The sequence below is a fragment of the Rhinolophus ferrumequinum genome, chromosome 6 (assembly GCF_004115265.2).
Source record: "Rhinolophus ferrumequinum isolate MPI-CBG mRhiFer1 chromosome 6, mRhiFer1_v1.p, whole genome shotgun sequence".
NCBI lineage: Eukaryota > Metazoa > Chordata > Mammalia > Chiroptera > Rhinolophidae > Rhinolophus > Rhinolophus ferrumequinum.
In genome coordinates this window covers 97,094,325-97,111,879 of record NC_046289.1, presented here as the reverse complement: position 1 = coordinate 97,111,879, position 17,555 = coordinate 97,094,325, and the positions used below count along the sequence as shown (strand labels likewise).

The window sequence follows — 17,555 nt, the reverse complement described above, 5'->3', positions numbered from 1 at the left end:
GCCTGTGATCCTTGAGTTGTTAATTATACTTGGTAACAGACTCTGAATTGGTTTTCATTTTTGGCTTTAAAGTAGCCGAGTGATAGGTAAAAATGAATAATGATTTTTTTTCTTGCTGATTTGTTTTAAAGCTTTATTGAAAACTATTTGAGGTAAATTGCATGCAAAAGCATAGAGTTTGGTAAGTTTGTACATATATATGTACAAACCTATGAAATCACTATAATCAAGATGATTAATATATCCAACACTGCCAAAAGTTTCCTCTGCCCTTTCTAAATCTGGCTGATTTTTATGTTGGCTTATGCTTGAATTTCAACATCAGCAGTGTTGCTTTTGTGTATCATTGGTAAATCACTTAGTTTGATTACATGCAGTCCTCCTATCAGACTTTCCTATGTTCTATTTAGAGCAAAGCCACAATGTTAGCATTTTGGCCTAAGGAAAAAGGATAGAATCATAGTGGGTGCTTTTTAAAAAATAGGTGTAAAAAGATGCCCTTGGTCTCCATTTCCTCCTCTTTTATATGTTATACTCATTCTGCATGAAAATGGGTTCTTTTGCTTGTTGTGGGGTTACAGTTATTTGACTGTTGCTATAGGGAGAATAAAGGGATAGATACTATAGAGTACTTGAAGCCTAATTCAGAAATTTGAACATAATGGACCTAAATTACTTACATATGCTGTTCTCAGCTTTTACAGATCACCACAGATGATACTTTGCTAATTTCACAGTTCTGTGATTGAAATTCCATGAAATTTTAGTATCCAATTATCAGTGAATATAAGTACAATTCCTAAAAGCAAATGTTGTGTTTTTTTTCTTCAGTTCTGTTTACTTTTGCTGTTGTGGTATAAGAAAATGTGGAATGCATATTGAAAAATATTATTTAAAATATTTTCTTATTTTAGAAAGAACAGGTAAGTATTTCATTTAAAAAAGACATCCTTAAATGTTACACTTAATCATTGCTATTATTTTTATTTTATTATTTTTTTAATGATAAAGAATTTTGAAGGTTCATTTTCTATGTATGCTTAGATACAGTATCTAACATACCAACAATGATGACCATTGGTGTTTTTCTTTTTTTTCATCGTTTGTTACCGATATATATTGTTACATTTATTTTTTAAATTAAAGTTTATTGGGGTGACAATAGTTAGTAACGTTACATAGATTTCAGGTGTACAATTCTGTAATACATCATCTACATATCACATTGTGTGTTCACCACCCAGAGTTAGTTTTCCTTCTATATATTTGATCCCATTTATCCTCATCTATCACCCCTTTTCCCCCTTCCCCTCTGGTAACCACTATAGTCTGTGTCTATGAGTTTTTGTTGCTTTATTTGTTTGTCTTGTTCCTTTGTTGCTTTCAGTTTTATATCCCACATATCAGTGAAATCATATGGTTCTAGACCTTTTCTGTCTGACTTACTTTGCTTTGCATAATAATCTCAAAATCCATCCATGTTGTTGCAAATGGCACTATTTTATCTTTTCTTATGTCAGAATAGTAGTCCATTATGTATTGCTATTATTTCTAAAAGATATATGACAAGTCCTTATTCCAATTATCTATCTTCCTTTTCTAAATCTTTTAATTAGAATATGAGACATTGTTTAAAACAGTCTAGAAATCTTTTGGGAACAATTAAGTTAGTTCTTTTTAATTTTTAAGTAGTTGCAAGTGATTTATTTGCTTTGTTGATTTTCATGACAACCCTAAGCTTGATTGTATCCCAGCTTGGTATATATGGATCTAGAATAGGAAGGTACCAATTTTAGCATAGGCTGCATGAGGAAATTGTACATTTATCTGTGTTCACATGCAAATGTATTTCTACATTTGTGGAAGTTGGAACTTTTCCATTTTTTAGGTAGTTTATTCCATTTTCCACTGTAGTGCTAAATAATTAGAAATTTATAACATATCAAATTATAAATTCAAGTTCAGGAGATTGTTTTTAAAAAATCAGGGGACTACCAGCTTTAGGTAGTGGTGAATTGGTGATGTGAATGACTCCTCCCTCAGGTAACAGTGATAAAACCTGGAAAAATTTAAAAATAAATGATTTGAAAGCACTGGAAAAGGTCCCAAGAAGACTAAAAGACCAAAAAGAAGGAGAAACCAGAGGAGAATCATTCTTTAAGTAAAGTAGTGGGTAAGAATTGTGAATGTGTGGCTTTTTGCACAAGGTAGTTTCCAACTCCCATAGCTCCAAAGACAGAAAATCATAACCATACTGACCTGAGGTGCCACAGGACACAGTTAAGTTACTGGCAAGCAGCTTGGAATTTAGGAGGAAAATCATGGAACTGAGAGAGCTAGCTGCCAGATGACTAAACCCAAAGTTAAGAGTATGAATTGTGCCAACCATACTTGGCTGTCTGCTGTCAGTATTCAGGAAAGACTGTAGGAGCCTTGTCAAAAAAAAAACCAAAAAAAAAAAACACTGCAAACCAAATAGTAGATAACCTTTGAAAGACCCAACTGCAATAGGCGACATTTGCAAGTTTGTTGCTTTTGTGACTGAGGCCTTTTTGTATCTGTGCATAGCTCCTGTGGGGAAAAATCTGAATACTTACTGCCTTGGAATCCCATAAATAGAGAAGAGACAGAAAGAGACAGAAGAATATTTAAAGAAATAGTGGCTGAAACCTTTCATGGTTTATTAAAAAAAAAAAAATAGCTTACAGATCTAAGATCACTGACCTCCAAGTAGGATAAATATTAATACAAAAGAAAACCACAGCTTATGGGCAAATTGCTAAATGCCAGAGATAAAGAGGAAATCTTGAAAGCAGCTAAAAGAAAATATAGTACATTAAATACAGGGGAATAATGATGTGATTAACACCTGACTTCTCATTAAAGCAGTGGAGGCTGCAAGATATGCAAAAATCATAATTAAAACGAAACAAAACAAAACCCCAAAACCAAAAACAACTTTCAGGCAAAATTTCTGTATTTGTAGTTTGGGACCAGACAAGTTAACTCTCTGTTAGAAGAAATAGCAACAGTTTTCAGAAGAACATAACAGAATCCAGTGTTGCTACAATGTATTATCCACAGTGTCCAGTTATCAGTTAGCAACAGTATCCTTAAAAAATGAAGACAAAATAAAGATGTTTTCAGATAAACTTAAGGAGAGAATTTTCCGCCATAATATATAGAAATGATAATGGAAGTTCTTTAGGCTAAAGGGAAATGACACCAGATGGTAGCCTGGATATATAATAGAAGTTGGCAAACTTTTTCTGCAGAGGGTTAGATAGTAAACATTTTAGGCTTTGTGGGTTAGGTGGTCTCTGTAGTCATAGAGCCATAAATAATTCATAAACAAATGGGCATGGCTGTTTTCCAGGCAAACTTTATTCCAGGAAAACTTTATTATGCACACTGAAATTTAAATAGCATGTAATTTTCACATGTCACAAAAATATTATTGCATTGATTTTTTTGTTTTTTCCTGAAGCATTTAAAACTGTAAAAACCATTTTTAGTTCGCATGCCATACAAAAACAGGTAGTGGACTCTAGTTTGCTGATGTCCATGGACTCTAGTTTGCTGATCCATGAATTATTGGAAGGAATAAAGAAACCAGAAACAATAAATATGCATAAAAACAAATTACTGTACACATTTACTTCTCTTTATTTAAAAAAGATATATGACTATTTAAGGTAAAAATTAATACATTGTTTTGCTGATTTAAAATGTATCCACAAATTCTTTGATACTCCTCCCTTCAAAATGCATGTGCTGTACATAGTGACTCACTTCTAATAAATAGAATGTGGCAGAAGTGACAGTGTAATCTTCAAGATTAAGGCATATATGGTATTTTGGCTCTTCCTCCTTTTCTAGTGCTTTCACCTCTCTGTAGTGACTATTCTCTGAGATTTGGCAGGAAGGAAATTAGAGGAGTGGGGAGAAATTGGGGTTTGTGGGAGTATGAGCTGCAGCCCCATTTCTGCAAAGGCTAGGTAGGAATCCTGGAAAGGAGAAGGAATAAGGTGGTAGGAGGAAGAGAAAGAGAATAGAAGAACTTCATTTTAATTTGAACTCATACTTTTGACCTTCAATCTAGTCTTGGGACAGTGGAGATTGTGATGTGCATGAAAAAGATGAAGGATCAGCAATTATTAGAAAAGGGCTGTGGGCTTGGTACACCTAACTCCTACCTTGCTGACAGTGCCTTCCTTAATGTCCCTGACCTCAGGCAATACTGTGGTCACACAAATGATTGAAATGTAAAGTATTTCTATTTAAAGTAAAATAGAAATTAGTAATAGAAAGTTATCTTGGAAATTCTTACATATTTGGAAAATAAACAACATGTATAAATAACTCGAGTTAAAGAAAGACTCATAAGGGCAACTTGAAAGTATTTTGATCTGAATGATAATGGAAACAACATATTACAACATGTGTAATCCAACTAAAGAAGTGCTTGGAAGTAAATTGATGGCTTTAAATCTTTATATTAGAAAAGAATAGGTCAAAAATTAATGATCTAAGCTTTCACTCTATGAAGCTACAACAAGAAGAGCATGTTAGGCCCAAAACAACTAGAGGGAAGTAAATGATAAGAACTAAAATCAGTGACTAGAAAGCAAATCGACAATAGAGAAAAATCAGTGGAAACCAGAAGTTGGTTTTTCGAAAAGAGCAATGAAATTGGTGAAGTTTGAGCCTAGCACTGTTCAATAGCATTTTCTGTGAAGATGGAAATCTTCTCCAACTATGTTGTCCAAAACTAGGCATTAGTCACATGTGTCTGTTAAGCACCTGAAATTCTATTTTTTAATTTAAAACTGAAGGTTTAATTAAATCAATTTAAATTTGAATAACCACATACAGCTAGTGGCTGCCAAATTGGACTGTTCAGTTCTAGCCATTCCAATCAAGAAACATGAGTGAAGAGCAAATACTATCTGGAATGAAAGAGTAGACACAGTTCATATAGTACAGACATCAAAAAGTTGTGGAGAAATTATGAATATTTATGCTAATAAATTCAACCTAGATGAAATGGATAAATTCATCGAATGTCAACAAGTCATCTAAATGGACCCAAGGAAAAATTGAAAATCTGATTAGTCCTCTGTCTTTTAACGATAATTGGATTCATAAGTAAAATCTTCCCACACGTAAACACAAAAAAAGTTCAGGCTCAGATAGCTTCAATAGTAAATTTTATTTAAGAAACATTTAAGAAAGGAATAATACCAGTTCTTCTCAACTTTTTCAGAAAATAGAGAAGGAACACTGTACAAATCATATCATGAGGTCAGTATTATTACTCAAATACCAAAACCAGACAAAAACAGTATAGGAAAACTGCAGACCAACATACCTCACAATAATAGATGTAGAAATCTTGAATAAAAGCACACTGAATTCAGGAATATATTAAAGGATAATACATGAAGGCTAAGTGGAATTTATTCCAGGAATGAAAGGTTGGTTTGATAATAGGAAATCAATCAATATACCTCCTCATTTTAACCATCTCACAAAGGAAAAAACCTAAGATTATCTCAGTAGATGGATGAAGAGAATTTGTCACAATTCTATACCCATTCCCATTTAAAAACTTTTAGCAGCCTAGGAACAGAAGGCCACCTTTTCAACTTTACAGAGAATACACATGAAAAGCCTACAGCAGACTTGACACTGAATGGTGAAAGACTGAATACTTTTTTGATACTGAGAACAAGGTAAAGATGTCTGCTTTTGCCACTCAATTTAACATTGTACTAAAGGTCATACACAGTGGAATAAGGCAAGGAAAAGAAATAAAAGGTACATAGATTGAAAAGGAAAATGTAGACAGCACGATCATCTATATAGAAAGTGCTAAGAAGTTTAAAAAATGCTCTTTGATCTAAAAAGTGAATTTAACAGTCTCACAGGATAGCAGGTAAATATATGAAATTAAATTGTAATATTCTAGCCATGAATACTCGGAAAGTGAAATTTATAAATTCCATTTATTCTCATTATCCACGTCTTCTGGTATCACAACCTTGTACAGTCTCCTCTCACATTTTACGAGTGTTGGTCTGTGTGGTCTATAGGACATGGCAGAAGTAATAGTATGTCACTTCTGAAACTAAGTTATGAAAGACTGCTCTTTGTCCATCTTAGGTAATGTCTTGCTTGTTAGCTCCCACTCTGATCACTCTCTCTGAGAGTAGAAAATTGCTATTTGTGAGTAGCCCTATTAAAAAATCCCACTGAAGTCACTAGTCAACAAGTACTAAGGCTTGCCTCCAAATACATGAGTGACATGTGAGAACTGGCTGTGACTGGAGAAGTTAATGTGCAGGGCCTGATCCTCTGGAGCAGGATTGCCTTTAGCAGGGCTCTTGTGCCTGCCACAGCATGAGCCAAGACAGGCCATTTGTATGGAAATGCCAGTGGAAGCAGCTTCCGTGCGCCCTAAAATTGGGTGGGGCAGGGTCTCAATCACTAGGATGGGGCAAAGGATGTTAGCCAGGTTGATGGAGACTCAGATATGATGCCTGCTGCCATGTGCACTTTGGGATGGGGGAAGGCTCAATAAAGGAACAGTGTTTCCTGCCAGCACTTTGATCTGGGAGAAAGCTGTCTCTCCAGCTCTTGTCCTGAGCCCAGAGAATTCAGTTCCTCTCAGTATGTCCCTAGCACCTTTGCAGCTGCTGCCCCAGTGCTGGAGCTCAGAATGAGTGAGTCCTTAAGTGAGTAAGTCTCTGTGTGGTCCCTTTAAAAAGGAATGCCTGGGACTCCAGCAGCCCTTTCTCTCACTCAGCCGCAATCTCTCCTGGTTTTCATATCCAGAAGTTCTGGGGATTTCTCTCCCCAGACTGGGGAACCCACTGGTGTGGGCCTGAGACCGCTCATTCCTCAGGGTGCCCTCTGCAGCAGAGATATCCCCCCTGACTTTTAAATGCCACTCATGATTGTGGGACCAGCGCATTCTGTGTCGCCACACATTCTGTTAGTCTTGAGGTGACTTCTTCTGTATGTCCTTAGTGATAGGATTTCTGTTCAGCTAGACTTCAGGCAATTTGCAGTGATGTTTGTTCTGTAGTTTAGTTGTAATTTTGTTGTGGTTGTGAGAGGAGGCAAGCACGGCTTTTACCTCTTCTGCCCTCTTGACTAGGAAGCTGCCCTGTGTACCTGTATTGTAATTCCTTGGGTAAAACTTATTAGTGAAGTTAGTGTGTCATAAAGTAGTCATATGTTTAACATAATTAGGAACTAATCAAACTTTTGGCCTTTTAAGGATGTTGTTCCATTTTCTTCTTTCCTACATTATTTGTGATGATAAACTGAGATATCCTGTTGTCATTCTTTCATATTGAAATCACCTTTTTTCCTCTCTCTGTTTCAAGATTTTCTCTTTATTCTTTGGTTTTCAGCAATTTGTGATGTATCTAAATATTTATTGTGTTCGAGATTTACTGTACCTTTTGGACCTGTTTTTAATTAAATTTAGGAAATTTTAGACCAATATTTTTTCAAATCAATTTTCTGCTGCAGTTTCTCTTTTCCTTCTTAGACACGAGTTGTATGTTCTTAGGATATTTGATTGTCTCACAGATTGTCTCATACTCTGTTCATTTTTCTTTATTTTTGCTTTCTGTTTTTTACATCAGATAATTTTTATTTATCTGATTTCAAATTCCTTATGCTGTTTCAAGTCTCCTCTTAAACCCATAGAATGAATTTTTCATTTTAGAAAATTTCAGATTTTAGTACCACGATATCCATGTGGTTCCTGTTGACAGTTTCCATTTCATTCCTGAAATTTCCTGTTTGTTAATTCAGTAAGACCATCTGAAATCATTGAGCAGAATGACAGCTATTTTAAAGTCCTTTTATAAGAATTCAAACAAGTAGGCAATGTTGGGATTTTATGCTATTGGAATGGGGTCAAAGAGGTGCACCAGGTTTCATTTTCTAATCTCTGTGATTACTTGCAAGTGTTCACTATACTATTCCTTAGGGCTTTTTAATGTTTAAAATATTTAATAATTGTTAAAATCGTTACATAAAGGGAAATAAGGAAGTAAAATGATATGTATAAAAGAACCACCCAAAAAGAAACACCCTATGGTGTTTGCAGGGATGATACTTCCAAAAAAGAGAAGAAATGTCCCTGTGAGCATTTTACAGTATAGAAGAATTTAAGAACATAAATTCAGTAAAGCAACAGCACAGACTTGAGGCTATAAAATATCAGTATGATACTGAAAATAGGTATTTAGCTACTAAAACAAGCAGAAGTGTAAAGCAACATGTGTGAGCTCAAGAAATAGAGGAAATAGCTGAAAATTAAATGACTAATATTAAGGAAAGGCCTGAGATGATTATGATTCAATACACAGAAGAAAAGAATGGATATGAAGGATAGAAAGTGATAATTTGTCATAGGAAATTGATGACCAGGACTTAGTAACTGAGTAAATAAAATGAAAAAATATCAGATATATAGGAAAACAAAGTTGTATAAAGTCCTAACTGAGTTTGTGGATCCCAAGCCATATATTTCCAATAACAGTTTTAATGTTTGGGTGGATACGTGTCTTCAATTCTTTTAGGTATATACGTAGAGGAATTGCTGGGTTCTATACTAACTATGTTTAATTTTTGATGAACTGCTAGGTAGACTATTTTACACGGTGACTATATCATTTCACATTCAGCATTGTATGAAAGGTTCCAATTTTTCTCTGTCCTTGCCGACACTTACTGTTCTTTTTATTATAGTTATCCTAGTGGGTGTGAGCTGGTATCTCATTGTAGTTTGATTTTCATTTCTCTGATGACTAATGATGTTTAGCATCTTTTTATGGGCTTATTCACAATTTACATATCTTTGGAAAAATGTCTGTTCTTTGGTTCAAAATGTATAATCCTTTGTTCATTTTTAAATTTGATTGCCTTTTTATTTTTCAACTGCAAGAGTTCTTTTTGTATTTGGATTCAAGTTTCTTATCAGATACTTGATTTGCAATCATTTTCTACCATTCTGCGTATTGTCTTTTCCCTTCCTGATATAGTGTCCTTTGAAGCATGAAAGTTTTAAATTGTGGTGATGTTCAGTTTATCCATTTTTTTCTTGGGTTGCTTGTCCTTTTAGTGTCATATCTAAGTAACTATGGCCTAATCCAATGTTAGAAAGATTTACTCCTTTGTTTTCTTTTAAGAGTTTTAAATGTTTAGCACTTAAATTTTGATTTTTGATTCAGTTTTATTCTTTTGCATGTGGATGTCTAGTTTTCTTTTCCCAAGACTATTTATTGAAAAGATTATGCTTTTTCCATTGAATTGTCTTAGCACCCTTATCACAATTCAGTTGAACATAAATGTAAATGTTTATTTCTTTACTCTGAGTTCCTTTCCATCGATTTCTTTTTCTGTTGTTATGCCGGTACCATATTGTCTGAGTTAGTTTCTTTGTAGTAAGTTTTGAATTTAGGAAGTGAGAGTTCTCGTCCCATTCTTCTTTTTTAATGTTGTTTTGGTTATTCTGTGTCCCTTGCATTATAGGATCAGTTTATTCAGTTTTGCAAAAAAAACGTAGTTAGAATTTTAGTAGAGATTGCATAGATCTGTAGGTCACTTTGGAAAGAATTGCCCTCTTGACACTATTAACTTTTCCAGTCCATGAGCATAGGTGACATTCCATTTATTTAGATATTCTTTAATTTCTTTTAATTATGTAGTTTACAGTATAGGCATTTTATACTTTTTTTGTTAAACTTATTCCTTTTATATTACTTTAATGTTACTATTAGTGGAATTGTTTTCTTAATTTTATTTTCTTATTGTTTATTGCAATTGTATAGAAATGGAATTGATTGTTATCTTGAATAGAGATACTTTTACTTCCTTTCCAGTGTTTCTTATCTATAGTAAATGTCTTTGTGTGCATGTGTACATTATGAAAATTGATAGCCTTATGTTGGTAATTCTTAAGGAAGCACTTTGTCATCTTTGATTCTTAGTGGTTTTATATGTAAGATTAATTGATCTTTAAAATATATCGTCCATGTCAGCTGAAAAATGATGCAAAGAAATCGTTAGGAATTTTTTAAATATTAAAATAGGAAATGAGCTTGTATGCTTTGAGACTTTCAGCCTAGTTACCCTTGTATTTCCTGATAATGTTTAAATTAGAGAAGAACTAAAAGAATTTATTATTAAATTCCCTAGTTGGGTTCATTGTTGTCTAAGTCAGATTTGTAAGTTGTAGTCATGGGACTTGGTTCATATCATTTAGACATTTCTGACATATTCATATTTACTATCAAAGCACATTAATTTCATTTGTCCTTAGGAATATTGTTTCATGTTTAGTTTCTCTTAGCATTGATTTGAAAATTTCTGCTTTTTGTATGCTAGGTATAACCCGGAAAAATCCCAGGACTCCTCTTTCTGATCTCCAGGGCATGAATACTCTAAATGAAAAACACCAACAGTAAGTATGTTTGGTTTATGTTTTCAAGGAAGTATAGAAGAAATAACTAGAATACTTATTAATACTTTTTTTAAATTAAATTTATTGGAGTGACAATGGTTAGTAAAACATAGGTTTCAAGTGTACAATTCTATAATACATCATCTCTATATCACATTGTGTGCTCACCACCTAGAGTCAGTTCTCCTTCCACCACCATATATTTGACCCCAATACCTTTGTGGCTTTAAAATTATGAAAAAAAGCAGGCATAGTTTGCTTTTTATTTCTTAAATCTTTTATAAATGGTGTAATAAGTTAATAACGTTAGAATTAACAAAACTATTAGGACTAAATTATCTAAGATTGCCTCTGGTAAAATGGTTATACAATGAAAAACAAAATAATTTAAAATGAGTGCATCCGTTTTAATTTCTGAGAACCTTCTTGCGTTTTATGTTCTTTTGCAAAATTATTCTTCTGCTTTCTGTGGAGAAATCTTACTGGTAAGTAATAATTGAGTAGTTTAATTTCCATCAAACCTTTGACTACCTTTTCTTGATGAATGTGATAATCAGAGCTTACCTTTTAACCACTTTTAATGAAGAATTCAAGTGCCAACAGATTGAACTATTTGCTATCTTTATAGTGTATGTATTTTGTTTTCTAACAGTGATAACTTGACTAATGATGAAATCCACAGCCATATTTGCATATTAAATTTTACCCAAGAACAAATTTATCATTAATCTGGTGACCTGTGTACCTTCAATTAAGTCTATTGACAGTACAGACATACCCTGCGGGTTTGGTTCCGGACCACCGCAATAAAGCAAGTATCACAATAAAGTGAGTCCAACTGGGCAGATGGGTCAGAAAGGTTTTTTCAAAAAAAGAATGTTTTAAACTTGTCTGAGAGAATAGTGAGTCCTGTGAAGGTGGGGGTGATGTAGTCCAGGCACAGGAGCAATGTGTATGAAGGTCCAGGAACAAAAACAGAGAGCTCTTTCTAGAGAGCATGATACAAAAAATTAAAAGAATATGAGTATGAAGAAAAAAGTGATGAGAGTTGACTCTAGAAAGAAAAAAAATAGCACAGGCTAGTTCATATAGGGCTTTATTAGCCAAATTAGAAAGATTGGACTTCATCATCAGGGTAATAGAAGTGATTTAATGCTTTTAAGCAGGGGACTGACTGACATTTCAGAAGAATCTCTCTGGTTGATTCATGGGGAATGATTTGGTGAGGCACAAAACTGGATACAGGGAGACTAATAGTTCTGGGAAGAGATAATGGCTTGGAGTGGGTGGTGGTGGTGGACATACATTGCTGTGAACCTAAATTAAGAGAGACTCTATATGTCTCTCACCTTATTTCATGAGGATTCAGAGTTTGTAAGAAATATATATTGGATCATCTCTACTTTATGCAACCAATTTTTATGATTATACAGTAAATATATAACTGAGCTAATATATATGAGGAATGAGTATACATAGAGAAAAAAGACATTGTGTATGCCTTCAATCTTAGTAGCAATATACTAAGCTAAGGGAGACTCTGAAATATCTAACTCTTGAAAATCTGAAACAAATACCTATGTCATTTCATTGAAACAACCTACTGGTACAGAGATTTTTTAAGTGCACACGGAGGTTCTCTGTCTTCCGTAGCATTGCATTGATAGTTCTCCTTTTCTGTGGCACAGCCAATTTTTTTCTTTCACTTCTAATCTACTTCACTACCATTGAGCGTGCCATTCTAATGCTGGGACTCTTCCTGTTAACCTAATATAAAATATTAGTATAACTTACCTGTTTTGCCCTAGACCTTGCCATAGTATGTAGGAGGAAGAGAACTGGTTTGGGATTTACCAAAATTTGTTCTTGGCCAAGCTTATCTTCTTAATCTGTGATTGTAATTCTGGTATCCCTTTCTTTCAGAGAGAGGGAGAGGAGGAGCAAGAGAGAAAGGAGATGGGGGAGTAGAGGGAGAGAGAAGAGAGTGAAAATTTATCTATGTGTCTATAAAAAATTTTTAGAATACATTGGGTAAGGAGAGGGAATAATTAAGGATGGTTTCTAGATTTCTGGTTTAGTACTTAGATAGGGAATATAGGAGCAGCAACAGTTTTGCAATTTTGGACGGGGAATGAAAGTTTCAGCCTGGATATGGTACCTTAAGGTTCCTAAGAGCATCCATCAAGAAAGATAGAATAAATCATGGGATACACAGATAACAGTCAAATAATATTTGGGTTAGAGATATATTTTGTAATTTATTGGGGACCCACCATTTATTTGGTGAATTCCAAATATCTATGTCTCTAAATTGTTTCCCTCTGAAGGGTCAGCCCCCACATAGCAGCTCATATACTGTGGGCATAGCCAATCCTTACAGCCAGTCAGCTTGAGAGTAATCCCACCCACTGACAAGCCAAAAGCAATTAAGGCTCAACTACATAAAGAGAGTACACACAACACACAAGGGACACTCCTGGAACACACGCACAGGTGATTAGGGAGACTGCACCACTGGACCCCACAGGGCACCTACTACATAAGGCTACCCTGCAAAGACTGAAAGACATGGGACATCTACCTATTACATAGAAGCAAACACAGAAAGGCAGCCAGAATGAGAAAACAAAGAAACATATCCCAAATAAAAGAGCGGGAGAAAACTCCAGAAAAATAACTAAACAAAATGGAGGCAACCAACCTGCCAGAGACAGTTTAAAACACTGGTTATGAGAATTCTTAAGGAACTTAGTGAGAAGTTCAACACAGAGATAGTGGGCATAAAGTAGGACATAGAAACCATAAAAAAGAACCAGTCAGAAATAAAGATTATGATAACTGAAATGAAGAATACACTAGAAGGAATCAGCAAATTAGATGAAGAGGATCAAATCAGCAATTTAGAAGACAAGGTAGCAGAAAACACCCAATCAGAACAACAAGAAAACAGAAGTAAAAAAAAAAGAAGATAGTTTAAGGGGCCTCTGGGATATCAAGCATAACAACATTCGCAACATAGTATGAGAAGGAGATGAGAGGGAGCAAGGGATTGAAAACCTAATTGAAAAAATGATAGAACACTTTCCTAACCTGGGGAAAGAAATAGACGTACAGGGCCAGAACGTGCAGAGTCCCATACAGGATGAACCCAAAGAGGCCCACACCAAGACACATTATAATTAAAATGCCAAAGGTTAAACACAAAGACAGAATCTTAAAAGGAGCAAGAGAAAGATAACTAGTTACTTACAAGGGAGATCCCCAAGACTGTCAGCTGATTTCTCAACAGAAATTTTGCAAGGCAGAAGGGATTGGCAGGAAATATTCCAAGTGATGAAACACAAGGGCCTACGACCAAGACTATTGTACCCAGCAAGGCTATCATTAAATATTGAAGGAGAGATAAAGAGCTTCCCCAACAAGAAAAAGCTAAAGGAATTCATTACCACCAAGCCAGTATTACAAGAAATGTTAACAAAAGAAGATAAAAAATATGAATAATAAAATGGCAATAACTATGTAGCTATCCATCACTTTAAATGTAAATGGATTAAATAGTCCAATCAAAAGACATAAGGTAGTTGAGTGGATAACAAAACAATGTCCATACATATGCTGTCTATAAGAGATCCACCTCAGATCAAAAGACACATAGATCGAAAGTAAAGGGATGCAAAAAGGTATTTCATGCAAATGGAAACGAGAAAAAGGCTGGGGTAGCAATATTTATATCCGAAAAAATACTTTAAAATGAAGACCATATTAAGAGACAAAAGACATTACCTAATGATAAAGGGATCCATCCAACAAGAGGACATAACCCTAATAAACATCTATGCACCCATCATAGGAGCACCTAAATATATAAAGTAAATATTGACTGACATAAAGGCAGAATTTAAACAGTAATTGAATCATAGTAGGGGACTGTAACACTCCATTGACACCAATGTACAGATCCTCTAGACAGAATATCAACAAGGAGACACTGGTCTTAAATAATACAATAGACCAGATGGATTTAATTGATATTTTTAGAGCATTTCACCCTAGAGCAACAGAATATGCGTTCTTTTCAAGTGCACCTGGGACATTTTCTTAAATAGACCACATGTTAGACCACAAAACAAGTCTTAATAAATTTAAGAAAATTGAAATCATATCAGGCATTTCTCTCTGACTACATGGTATGAAACTAGAAATCAACTACAAGAAAAATACTGAAAAAGACATAAAATACATAAACACATGGAGACTAAATAACACGGAACTGAAAACTGGGGGTCAACAGTGAGATCAAGGAGAAATCAAGATACCTGAGACAAACAAAAATGAAAACACAATGACTCAAAATCTGGGACACAGCAAAAGCAGTCCTAATGGGGAAATTTAGTCAATACAGGCCTACCTCTAGAAACAAGAAAAATCTCAAATAAGCAATCTAACTTTACGCTTATTAAGGGAACTGGAAAAAGAACAGCAAACAAAGTCCAAAGTGAGTAGAAGAAAGGAAAGGTTAGAGCAGAAATAAACGAATAGAGGCAAAAAAACAAAGAAAAAAAAGAAACCGGACCACATTCTTACTCCATATACAAGATTAAACGCAAAATGGATTAAGACTGAAACGTAAGACTTGAAACCATAAAAATTCTAGAAGAAAACATAGGAGGTAAACTGTCAGACATTACCTGTAGTAATATTTTACTGATAATCTATCTCCTCGGGCAAGGAAAACAAACAAAAAAAGCAATGGTACTACATCAAACTAAAAAGTTTTTTTCACAGCAAAGAAAACCATCAATGAAACGAAAAGACATCGTACTCAATGAGAGAAGATACTTGCCAGTGATACATCTGATAAAGGGTTAATATCCAAAATTTATTTTAATAATCTCATACAACTCAACACCAAAAAAACAAACAATGCAATTAACAACTGGGCAGAGGACCGGGATAGACATTTCTCCAAAGAGGACATACAGATGACCAATAGACATATGAAAAGATGTTCAACGTCCCTAATCATCAGAGAAATGCAAATAAACACTACAATGAGATATTACTTCACACCTGTTGATTCATCATCAGTAAATCAACAAACAAGTGCTGGCAAGGATGTAGAGAAAAGGGAATCCTTGTACACGGTTGGTGGGATTGCAGATTGGTGCAGCCACTGTGGAAAACAGTATGGAAAAAAAATGGAAATAGAACTACCTTATGACCCAGCAATTCCACTCCTGGGCATTCACAGAAATCCAAAACACGAATTCGATATGCACCCCTATGTTCACGGGGTTCATATAGCCAAGATATGGAAACAACAGAAATGTCCATCAGTAGACGATTAAATAAAGAAATTGTGATACACACACACACACACACACACACAGACACACAAATGGATTATTACTCTGCCATAAAAAAAAAAAAATGAAATCTTACCATTTGTGATAACATTAGTGGACCTAGGGGGTATTATGCTAACTGAAATAAGTCAGACCAAGAAAGACAAATACCATGTGATCTCACTTATATGTGAAATCTAAAGAAAAAATAAACAAACAAAATGGAAACGGATGCATAGATACATGGAACAAACTGATGTTTACCAGATGGAAGAGGGTTGGGGGTTGGGTGACAAAGGTGTAGGGGTTAAGAACTACAAATTGGTAGTCATGAAATAGCCATGGGGATGTACAATATGGGGAATATAGTCAATAATACTGTAAAAACTATGTGTACTGTCTCATGGGTACTAGACTTATTGGGGAATCACTTCATAAATTATGTAAATGTCTAACCAATATGCTATTCACCTGAAATTAATATAAAGTAATATTGAATGTCAGGTATAAAAAAATAGTCATGGGGGTATAAAGTACAGCATAAGGAATATAGCCAATAATATTACAGTAACTATGTACAGTGTAATAGACTTTATTGATGTTATCAGTTAATGAAGTATATAAATGTCTAATCACTATGCTGTTTCATGCACCTGAAACTAATAAAAAATGTGTTTCAAAATAAGGTTTAATAGGAAAATAATTTTTAAGGTTATATTCCATTTTTGAAAACAGGAAGTTTCGAAAATAGTGTGAAAGAAAAAATATTGTGTTTCCCCGAAAATAAGGCCTAGCCAGATAATCAACTCTAATGTATATTTTGGAGCAAAAATTAATATCAGACCCGTTATTATATTTTATATTATATCCTGTATTTGTATTATATTATATTATACCCAGTCTTACATTATGTAAGACCTGTTCTTATATTATAGTAATATATATTAATCTTTGCTCCAAAAGATGCGTTAGAGCTGATTGTCGGGCTAGGTTTTAATTTTGGGGAAACACGGTAGTTTCATTGACTCTTACATACTCTTCACTCAGTTTCACTTAAGTGACATCTTACATAGTAGTAGTACTTTACCAAAACCACAGCATTTACATTAGTACATTAATACTATTTACATTAGTACATTAAAACTACAGTTTTCATCATTTAAAAAAATCTGCATGCGTGTATATGTGTAGTGTTGTGCAATTTTATCTCATGTATAGATTTATGTAACCAACCACAATTGAGATACAGAACTCTATCATCATTACAAACGGATTCATTCATGCTGCTGATTTGTATTCACTCCTCTCCATCCTTCTCCCTGTCCTGTTTTTTAGCAACCACTAGTGTGTTTTTTATTTTTATAGTTTTATTTCAGGGATGTTATATAAATAGAATCAGGTAGTATAAAATTGTCAGGGAACAAAAACTTTTCCTCTAACTTCATAGGTTCAGTGACTGGGGGCCTGTGAATTAAACTAATGAAAGACAGATTGATAGAAGAAAAAGCATAAAATTTTTATTAATAGTTTACATGCATAAGTTCACAGAAAAGTGAAACTTAAGCAGTTATACTTGGGGGCTTATATATACCCTTTTTACAATGTTAAGGGTGTTCAGGTTTCAAGGGATGATTCAATTTGGGGAAGTCAGTACGAATTATATAGGGGAGTGGATGAAAGATGAATGGGAGTGAGTGGAAAGTTATTTTAGTAAGGTTTGTTTA

The 17,555-nt window shown here is 34.3% G+C and overlaps 1 protein-coding gene across 11 annotated transcripts in view; it reads left to right on the top strand.

The window, feature by feature from the left end:
* MYO9A (myosin IXA) overlaps window positions 1-17,555 on the top strand; it is a 251,933-nt gene that overhangs the window by 130,959 nt on the left and 103,419 nt on the right. For all 11 annotated transcript variants that reach the window (XM_033109669.1, XM_033109671.1, XM_033109670.1 and 8 more), the window contains one exon: window positions 10,411-10,486. In XM_033109669.1, the coding sequence (XP_032965560.1) occupies window positions 10,411-10,486 (76 nt within the window). The remainder of the gene's footprint in view (window positions 1-10,410; window positions 10,487-17,555) is intronic.